An 11,507-nucleotide genomic window follows, 5' to 3' on the forward strand; every position below is an offset into this window, starting at 1 on the left:
AACAGCCTTGATTTAAACAGTCGTAATTCAACACTTAGCAGGTTGAATTTGAGCGGTGTACATGTGAGAGGTTAACACTTTATAATGTGTTGATTTGATCTAACACTAGTTTGTAATGCAAATGTTTGACACTACACATTAGTGTTAATCTTTTACCAACACATTACCATACTGGAAACTGTGACAGAAGTGGAGCTGCAGCACACAGGCACCACTGGGGCCTCTACAACCACTAGTAGCAAACCTGGGTGAAGTATCTTGCCCAAAAACATGACAACTGAAACAGACAGAGACGTAAGTCGAACTAGAGACTTTCCAGTTGTAGGATTAACATCTGCATCCTTTGCCACCCTCACCCCATACAGCCAAACATTTAGGGGCCTGACCTGTAGAAGATTTGCACGTCTTGAAACGTAAAAATGTGTTTGTACGAGGTGAGATCTTCAAAGAACGTACTGTACAAAGTGAACTGCGATTGAAATTTAGCTAGTGTGTGGGAACTTTTTATAGCATACTTGTCATCATCAGTATGCAGATCACATTCTGATAACCAAACTGTGAAAATTCATGGGTGGAGGACATGCAAGTGTTAACATACATCATGCTCAAAGCAATTTTCCTAATCTTAAACTCAGCTGCAGCAGAAGTTTTACGTCTAACCCTACCTGCATGCTTTTTGACCTCCATCTTGCAAGATCACTCTTGTCAGTTCAATTGTGAAATGTAACAACAGTTCCTCAAACAGCAACTACAGTTTCATGCTTGTAAAAGAAGCATGAAACCATCTGTGTTTTCCATTTGTTGGCCTATTTTATGTAGCAGCTCCTTTTTGTTGCACATAAAAATTGTATAAGAATACATTTATATTTATTTACCAGTGATGTAAACATGTCTTTGTATGAATAACAGTTTTCTACCATTCCAAGCTTTATTGGAATACAAATAAAATGTATTCTGAAAGTAGTAAAAACATGAAAATCCCCCTTCCACTCCTCCTAAAATATTCAAACTGCATAGTTTTGTTTTTAAGTCCATACAAACTAGCATAATCTGCCTTTCTGGTAATAATGCTTGATGATACACAGACACGCTCTCTGAAGCTTGTTGAGACAGAGAAAATGTCTTAGTTAAGCAGGAGTTTTAGAGCATGAGATCATTAAGTGACTCTCTTGGAATATCCACAGCCTTCGGAATACACCCACATATTTAAGTTAGTCTTTTTTATCCCATAATACATTTATCTCTCTATTAATTCCAAGTTACCAGAACAGTCCCAATCCTGGCCTACTTCAAGTTTTTGTAATGAGTCTCAAATGGAGAAATTTCCAACGACATAAATTACCTTTTTTTTTTTTTTTTTATTAGTTTCAGAACACATTCTTCATCAAACACACACTTGGAACAGCATGCCACTATGCTTTCAATTTCTTACCTCTTTGTTAACAAAAACTATAGTCAACTTAAGGTTAGCATGTCTCTAATGTTTACATCAGCAAAGAAGAGAAGAGCAGGAGAAAAAGAAGAGAAAACATGAATCAGAAACCTGGAGTAAATATTTTGACAGTTTTGAGCCAGACAAATGGTTAAAACTGAGTATTAAGGATGTGTGTTCAGCTTTAAATGACCTTTTTACTGCAGTGACCATAAGGATAATGTAAATGACAACATATCTTTAGTCAAATCCTTACACAAAATGATAACAGTGTGCCACATGTCTGCGGTAATCCCTAAATGACGTGTTGTAGCTGTAGTACCGTAATTCTAACATTTGAAATGTCGGTAACATATCACATGCAGACTACAATTAAAATTTGTCATCACAGTTAATTGCATCACATTTAATTACTCAAACCAACTGAGACTTGCACACACATGCAACCAAACATCCAAATAAGGTTCTGCTGACTTTGCTGCTACATCTTCTGGCTCTATTTGCCTGTAGGGAAGATATGATGTCTGGGAGAAGGACGATGTTCTAAATACTATTCCTTTAGATTCTGCCGTGAGTCAAGGGATGACAGAGCTGCTTATCATCAGTCTGGTTTCATTATGGGAGGAAGTCTCGTGTAAGTAATCAAATAAAGTATGCACTTTGACTAAGCCACTTTAACAGCTTCAGAAGCTTTTTTTTTTTCAAAGGGCAGAATTTGTAATTAGTAATCAGTTAGAAAAAGTCATTTTTTGGGGGTGTTGCAGCCTAGTGGTTAGGGCATAGAGCATGGAATCCTGAGGTTCTGAGTTCGAGCCCCACTCCCACAGACTGCCACTCTGGGTCTCTGACCAAGACCCCACATTGCTCCCCAGGCGCCCAACAATGGCAGCCCACTGCTCCCCAAAAGGATGAGTTAAATCCAGAGGTACATTTCTCCATTATTATTATTATTTATTTATTATAAGATTTTGAAACAGCAGTGCATCCTTAGGCGTCCACGCTTTTTTTGCCTAATTGTGAGAAATTGCTTTCAAGCTTGGTTTATATTTACCTTTTCTCTAAAAAAAATAAACAAATTAAAACACAGTAAAATTTTAAAATAAATTAATAAATTGAAATAATAATACATAAGAATAATCCCTTTATCTATATGTGTGTAAAACTGAATTACCTTTGATCTAAAATCGGTATGAAAAAAAATCACTGAATCTGTAATGAGGAAATCTGTTTCACACTGTTGTAGTGCTATAGTGATATGTTAAGATTTTTACTGTATTGTGGGTTGATAGCTAATTACTGTAGATAAATGGAGCACTGATAAAACATTAAAAGTATAGTAGTATATGGTATCAGTTATATAGATTCAGTTGTAATTATGCTTCCTCTCTATGGCTGTGTACCATCTTTAATGAGTTAACTTTACTTTGGAGAAACTTAAAGACTTGATCCCCACTGTTGCCAATATGCAACAAATCATTGGTATTACACAAAAATCCAATATAGAGCATTCCCGTAATACCAGTTATTAAATATTCAGTGCGGACCTACACTGAGAGCCACTGGCCTGTACTTTATATTACAAATACTTACCTGTTATTACAACTGTTATTACAACTGAAAATTACAACTGTTGGTTGTCACAGTACCAAAAAAAAAAGTGTAATCATCAAAATAACAGCGGGGACTCCCTAATTTTATATGCCGGTATATATTGTATGAAATTGTGTAATATCAAACTAGTCCTATAGTCACTCTATTACAGATGGAGTAATGTGACGAAAGTAATTTCTCCCTGGGATTAGTAAGTATTTCTGATTTTGATTCCTCGTTGATGGGACAGGTGTTGTAAATAAAATGGTGTTCAGCTTGAAAGAGCTCCTGTGTGTCCCTGAATGTGTTAATTGATGACTAAAAGACATCTTCTGCCTCCATTTATCTGTTACTACAGTGTGTTGAATTCATGATAATGTGTAAGACATTTCAATTAGTTGAAAAATTGCAGAGGGAAAATAATGAAAAAAGTCTAATCAACCAAAACTTTCGCGACCCCCATGCAGTACCTCCATGGATCCCCTAGGGGTCTCGGACCCCCTGTTGAAGACCCCCATGTTAGAGAATTTAATACAGTAAAAAGTCTACAATGTTAGAATATTACAGGATTGAATGAAAGCTTGTGATGCATTGTGATTGCAAAATTGGTGATTTTGTTCATCAAAAAACATAAAACTTTGTTTTCTTAATGACAAACTATTGCCTAATGTAAAGGAATACAGAAGGTGGCACTAATGTACAGTTTAAGGTTATTATCTGTCTTTTTCACTTATCATGTTTTATTACTTGCTTTTGTTCAGCTTTTTTGTTGTCCAATTGATGTATGTGCTTTACCAATGTTTTTGCTTTTATTCTACTTTTATTTTTATTCTATTTTATTATCTAATTCATGTAAAGCACTTTGAATTGTCCATGGACTGAATTGTGCTACAGAAATAAAATGGCCTTATCTTTCCTTGCCTTATACCCCTTTCCCACTGGCTGAAAAATTATTTTAAACCTGTGAACAATCGGATCTTAGTGGCAGTGGGAATGGCCTACTGAACCGTGTCAACCCGGGTGGAATGACGTGGCCTGGGTTAAAATCATCTTCAAAACAGCTCAGCTCCGATCGGCATAGTGTGGAAAAATCAGACGCAGGTCCAACGGCTTACTGATTTAAGATCAAGATCTAATAAAGGAGGGGTTAAACTTAAAGCAAATGTTGTCAGACATGGTAAATATTTTCAAATATGGTAAGTATGAGGAACTTCATTAGAGGGGGAAGTAAAACAGCTGATCCATGGCTCTAAACCAGAGACCCATTTCGCTAGCGAGGGAAATCTTACCCACACACTGAGTCAAAGAACATTATTGTAAAATGTATTTACACAAGACCACCCTGACTTGTTTAAACAGCTTTTTGTAGAGGATGGGTCTATACATCTGAATTCCTACCTGAAAGATTTTCCACCAAACATGCGATTCATAAGAAGTAAAAAACAACAAAAAAGTTACCGAATCCCATATGTGCTGTAATAGACACAAGATGTAATCACATCTTTTTATGTATTGTTTTCTCATGGCTGTTGCCAATGTGTTGTGTACATGCACAAGACAGCAGTAAATGAGAATCACATGGGTCTAAGTAAAAAAAATAGCTGTGTTAGAAGGTAGCAGGACAGCAAGTAGAGAAAAAGATTTAGCTGTTGTTACAGATGGAGGGAGAAATCTATATTCTTAGTTGTGATGGAAAGAGAGTTCATTCATTTCAAAGCTGGTGGCACCAAATTTTAGGATACCCCGTTCTGAAAATGTTGGCACCTTTTGATGTTAACTTTGCTTTTAAATTGAAAAAACGATCTTTAACGATATTATATAGAATATATATTTTTCACCTGTACTATGAGTAAAAAATGACTACATTGCTGACATTGCTTTCTGCTTTAAATGTCTCACAATCCTCTACCACCTGCATGAACATGCTGATGTCCTTACTGCTATATCATTTTGATGAGTCATTATTTTATGTTGTAATTCACACTCTTTACTTCTTTCCTGCAATATGCCCTAGCATGACCTATTAGTGAGCCACCCCTGCATATGACATTCTTAAGTGATAGATAATTATATTGTAATTTTATGAATCATAATCTAATCATTTAAGGTTCCCAGCCTTGCTTCAAACTAGATGATAAGTCACAGACTTTTGTTTAATCAAGTTTAATCAAGGAAAATATCCTGAAACATTTAGGTCATTAGAAAACACTAAAGGATTTAAAACCTTTGGATTACCCTAAATGTCTGTTTGAGGTTTCAATGCAAACTTTTGTCAAAAATAAACTTTTTAAGTGCCCCCCAACAAAGGCAGCATTGGAGCTAATTCGTCGACTCCACGTCTGAATCATGTTTCTGGTCAGGAATAGGAATTTCTTCAAAATATCCTTCTTTAAACTAACATTTTAGCTAATCTTTGTGCTTTGTAGATATATATTATGCAATTTTTTAGATCATTCAGGCTGAGATTGGATTTTCTTTTTTTCTTTGCATAGTAGTTAAAAAATGTTTTATTGGAAATAAACATTGTATTTTTTTTTCTCTTTTACTTGCTTTTTCCATATTTATTTAAAAGAAAGTCTGTTTCTTAGAATTAGCTAACCTTTATTTTAAGCAGCAGTGAAAAAAAGAACATTATCAGCATCATATGATGAGAGAAGACATTTCCTAAGAGGAAGCATGTATACTTCCCACAGGGAAGTGATCTTTCTTGATCAGTCTGGACAGGATGGCACCAGTTAAAGCAGCCATCATCAAATCATGTTTCAGTTGAAGATGATGGTGATTACAAAAATACATCTTATCACAACACATGTTGTTATATATATATATTCATTAAGCAAAAACAAATGATTTAAACAAGTCTAATATGTAAATATTATTATATATATTACTTTATTATTATTATATGACTTTAACCAACTCCTTTTGGATCTAATAATATTATATTTTAAACTTGGTTAAATTCTTTTTAAAGTTGTAAGAAATTCAAGTTTTAAGATGTTACCATAGCACTTGGTTTTCAATTTAAAGATCTAAAATTTCCTATGATACCATATCAATAGTAGTTCAAAGAAATATAAATAACAAGTTATAATCTATTTAAAAAATGTGTCATGACCCTGTTTATTTATTTATTTTGATGTTATATATGCAAATATGTCATTACAACTTAGAAATTTGTAACACAGAGAGAAAAACTTCATAATCTGGTCCTCTTTGGAGAAGTTCGTTTTCTGTACTTTACTATAAGTAGTTGACCTTTTCGAATTAATAAAAATCTTTTTTTTTCTTAGATTTAATTATGTTTTGTATCTCTCTCACTAATAAGAATTAGGATTACTTTCTTAAACTTTATCATTTATGAGAAAGCTTAAACAATTCAGTCAAAATCCATAAGAGTAGATCAGACTTTAACTAAAATCAGTAGTTCGTTTTGGCCCAAAAGACCAAAAAAGTAATTTATATGTAATTATTCTCTAAATCCGCTTTAAATTTGACAATTATTTTAGTAAAGTTATGTTAAAATGAAATACAATGGCTCTGTATCGAATTTCGTAATAACAGATTCCAAAATATCTTTTATTTGACTGATATTTGCAAACATTAAGAAAAAGGTAGGAATTTGCATTGTTTACGGCTTAATTCCTGACACATTTTAGGCAACCCCCAGCAGATAATGGCATAAAACCTCATGGTTTACCACTGTGTATCTTCTAAAAGCAAAAAAAGCACCCTCATCACATTCATTTACACATGGTAAAAAGAGACAGCCATAAAAAAAGCAGTCCATATGGTTCCAATAACACACGCTGTGGAAAAGTCACACACCTGCTTCAGACCGTTACATATCCTCTACACGCTGTAAAGCAAACCTTTCAGTTAAATACAGCACAGGCTCATCAGATACTTTCTGTACATGCTGCTGGTACATCCTACTACTGGTTACACTGGGGGAAAAGGATTTCCTACTTTAGTTAGAGCATATATGTGTGCCCAGTCACAGCAGTACACCTACCTCTTTGTGCAGACATGGGCTCTTTCTCAGCAGTAACACAATGCTCTTCCTATCCCTGCCCCTTGGTGTTCTCTCTCTCTCTTTACAACCCTTTCTCTTCCTCGTTATGTGTGGTAACACAGCACCTCCTTTCAAATACACTTGCTTTATTAGGAGAAGCAGGGCTTCTCTCCTCCCTTTGCTCAGCCCACCCCCTTCTTCCAGGCTCCTTCTGTTTACTCCTTCCTCGTCGCCTCCCTCTCCATACCTTTGTCACCCGCTGTCACTCATTTTCAAACGCTCTCCGAGCGTTCAAAAATCTCTACGTTCATTGCCCTTCCCATATTACTTCCCCCTGACCCAGCTGTCTTTCCCCACACCTCAGGCTTTTTCATCACTGGCATCTTTATTACTACATCTTTGTCATCGTCTGTGTCCTTTAAAATTGGGTCAACATGAAAGGGCGGCTGGATCTGGAAGGAAGCTGGAAATGAACATGAAGGCATGGTGAACCATTCTCCAGCTTCAAAATGTCTGATAGCTCCGTTTTGTAGGCGATGCATTGCTTGAACTTGCTGAATGAAACTTCTAAACTCTGGTGCTGTTGACGTCTGCAGCATTAACATCCAGCCATTGTTAGTTTTTCCCACAGAGGATGACCACGAGCATTTCTGAGTCACGATAGCTGTGTGCTGTATTTACTTACTTTTGACAAGGCCAAACAGCAAAGCTTTGATTGTTTTAAGTCATGGTCACATTCACATCCTGACTCTCATATTTACAGTTTGACTAATGCGATAAACTCCATCCCGCCCACTTTGTTTTAAATGTGGGAAGAAAAAGCTACCATAGCAAAAAAACAGCTGATTGGTGTGATTAAAAAAGTGACAGGAAATTAAATTGAAGTACTTTATATGATTGCTGTCATGCTTATTCAGGGATGCTCTGGATGACAGACTGGATTTTTCCTACAGTAGGGTTTCACTGTTCATCAGTCTGCCACTTAATTTAAAAATCATCATTACTTGTGTGGGGGTAAATGTCTGATTGCATGTGATACTTTCATAAGATTTAAACATTTCACATAGTGTTTCTCTTAACAGCAGTTAATTTTAAAGCACTTTATTTGGATTTTATGAGAGTAATCAAATCCAACCGGCACAAAAAAGTAAACAGGAAGAGAGATGATTGTAGATTGCTTTTCGAAAAATTTGGTGAGAGGAAAATCTCAGAGTGTTTAGAGTTCTTCACATCAATAGAAGGTAACCAGTTACCCGTAGAAGTCATCCCATTGGTATCCAGCTTCCACCTGTGGGTAATTTTATTTCAATAAAAATCAGCTGCTCTGTGGAGACCTTAGATGTTTAATAGGAAGTATAAATTAACAAACAGCCTCATAAACTCAACGGGGCACAGCATGATTAGGTTAAAACTATCCTACCAAGCTTTAATAATCACTCATATGCCTATTTTATCAAGTTTAACTAAAGATTTATTAAGACATTGCTTTCCATGTGAACAAGAAGGTAGACCATAGAGGATTTTTACCCTTTGGAGACATTTTATTTCCCATTGGGATTAATAAAACTTTTTCTAATTGGATTAAATTTAACATACCATCTACATTAAAACAAAACAGTAAAGTCTTATGCTAGGAGGAATCTGTTATTTAGGAAAGAGAGAAGCTGTTAAAAGTAGGGCTATATATACAGAACTCAATATGGGCAACAATGGATATTACTCACAGTTTTAATTGTATAATCAATAAAATCTGAAACTCCACAGCAGGCTGATGTTGGTTTGACCTCATCCAAAAGATGACAAGTGCTTTATGTTGGATTTGATTAATTTATTAAACTAGAAGGCAACCCAGCAGTCCATTCACAGCTCAACCACAATTGGCTTCAGTTGTTCAGGGATAAATCTCACATTGTAAAGATATTGGGATGGTAGATGGTAAAGGAAACCATCTTAAACATATAAATAAAAATAAATAAAAATCACATTATAGAATAACCATGGAAATATGATTTTTCAACAGGAGAGACAGGCAGCTTAGTAGAGAAGGGAAAAAAGGGTATTGTTTTGTGCATGATCTATTTTGTGATTTAAAAAAAAGAACACTAAACAGCGGGGGCCTCAGGCTTCCATCTTTCTAACAGCTATGATGAAGCCTCAGCTCATTTTTTTCAAGGTAGTTTTAAAGCAATTCACACCTGATTCACACCTGAGATGTGCCCAAAACAGCTTACAGAGCATCTTTATTGACAAGTTGGATCTTAGAGTGACAAAAACACAGACAGTAAACTGGACAAAGGGTTGGGCAAGTAACCAGTAACCTTAATGACTTAGTGGGATTGTTCTGATTATGTTTGTTTAGAACTGACAAAGTTGGATGAAACATTAAAGAAGCTCAGTTGCCTTCAAGCTAATCACGTTCCATTTTCTGTAATTGTTTGCAGCACTATAATATACACTATAATATAATAATATATAATATAATGCAGATTGCACCAAATGTGCAGGATAACATAAACCAAGGAGCTTTCAGAAAAAGGTCTGGCACACAAATTTGTGAGGTAACACTTGCTCCAGAATATCCTCAAAAGAAATGATCCGCTGTTACCAAACATTTTTGGGTTAGTCTTAAAAGCAGAAAAAGAAATATCTAAAGAGAAGGGGAATTGTTATTTTGGAATGTTAAAAAAAAAAACTATTATATTATCTCTATTATCTATTTTGGTTTTCTTTTTTTTATACAAATTACATTTTCCCCTCTTCCACCACTTTGTAAACAACTCTGAAAGCTCATTATTACACACATAATAACTATTCACGGGTTTCTGTAAAAAGGCAAAAAAAATAAAAAATAAATAAATAAGCAAGCTGCAAACTAGACCGATGAGGTAAAATTGAATAAAGAATTCATTTTATGATTCTTCGTCGTACAGAAAGTGTAATTTCCCAAATATTACTGTACTTGGAACACAAAAGATGTCAAAGCTACCAACTTGTATTGGAAGGGGCTCCACCCAAAACAGTAACATTGCACAGCAGGGGACTGTAACTACTCAGAACTCCCTCTCTTTCTATATCAATATATGTGTTTTTGCAGAGAAAAAAGTATGTAAAAACAAAAACCCAACCTTTCCAACCACTTTATTTTGCTTGTATTACATTTTGCATGCTCTTTCGGCAGCTCTTTCGGCAGTCCTTCAGCTTTCTATTAAAAAAAAAATATTTTAAAAAAAGGCTTCCGAAAATGGATTATATTGTAGTAGTTATTAGTAATTTTTAAAGGTATCTATTGGACTGTTTTGGACACATATTTCTGTAACAGATACTACCCTGGCTTGTAGCCCTTATTGTTAGTATGCTGGTCTCTGACATCAATACTTAGCAAGTCTTACTGGTTGTCGTAATTGTGATGGCGATGCTGTCATGGTTTAGGTACGGAACTGACCCATGTGCAGAGACTCTCAGGGGACAGATTAATCTTAAGAGGTTTATTTAAAAAAACATAAATTAAATGTAATAAGCCATGTAATTCATGAGAAACAGAAAAAGACCAGACAACCAAAATGGAAGCTGTGAAGCTATAAATTAGAGTTTTGATGGAGGGAAAGTTTAGTGGAGGGATAATTTACAGGAGGTCGTGTTGTGGGTAGTGAAGAGGCTCAGAACAATTTGCAAAGAGAGCTCTACTCGCCAAGCAAAATGTGATTTGTTGTCACAGCCGCTACTCAACAGTGGCGACAGATAACAGAAATGGTGCAGGAACAGCGTAGGGAGGCGGAGTCACGTGACCAACAGGGAGCGAAAAGCAGTGATCATCTGTCCGAACGGTAAGTTATCTGAATTCAATATAAAGTCCACTATATAGTCCCTGCTCTATATATTCATTGAGAGATTTAGAGGTCAGGGTGGACGTTTGGACTCAGCCTATGTTTACAGTACGTTCATTAACCATGGCGCAACACTGATAAGATAGGGTGACCAAAAGTCTGTATTTCCCGGGACAAATTCGTATTTCAAGTCCTGTCCCGGGCGTCCCGGTTTTTTTTTAGAAAGTGAGGAAATGTCCTGATTTTTAAAATTACCTTAATTGGACCATTACATTTACAGGCGCTAGGGCACTGCACACGACGCTGCGTGTGACGTAATCCCTGAGCCGCACCAGTGCGAGCAGCCCTGTTCTTAATCAGAATATAGATAGCGTAGCTGTCAGTACGCCAACAACATGCAAAAGCGCAAATGTATGTTTACCGACGATTTACAAAAGAGTTTCCCTGCTTTCAGACCGGGTCAAGACACATTGGATGCCTTGTGCACAGTGTGCAAAGCAGGCACATATGTCTCGGTGTCCAATGGAGGTGCAAGGGATCTGAACAGCCACCTGGACACTGAAAGTAAAGATAGTGTATTGATGTGTTTGTTCGTTTTTGGTACATTTTGAGTTATTTTTGCTACACAAGAGGTATTTTTTGTTAA

General features: G+C 35.9%; 1 protein-coding gene across 1 annotated transcript in view; it reads right to left on the reverse strand.

Moving 5' to 3' along the window:
• entpd1 (ectonucleoside triphosphate diphosphohydrolase 1) overlaps window positions 1–7,196 on the reverse strand; it is a 34,437-nt gene extending 27,241 nt beyond the window's left edge. Inside the window, exon 1 of the mRNA XM_038282569.1 lies at window positions 7,038–7,196. Within this exon, the coding sequence (XP_038138497.1) occupies window positions 7,038–7,053 (16 nt within the window). The 5' untranslated portion in view covers window positions 7,054–7,196. The remainder of the gene's footprint in view (window positions 1–7,037) is intronic.
• Between the last annotated feature and the right edge of the window lie 4,311 nt (window positions 7,197–11,507).

This window comes from Cyprinodon tularosa, unplaced genomic scaffold, assembly GCF_016077235.1.
Source record: "Cyprinodon tularosa strain WSP-4 unplaced genomic scaffold, ASM1607723v1 ctg185, whole genome shotgun sequence".
Lineage (NCBI taxonomy): Eukaryota > Metazoa > Chordata > Actinopteri > Cyprinodontiformes > Cyprinodontidae > Cyprinodon > Cyprinodon tularosa.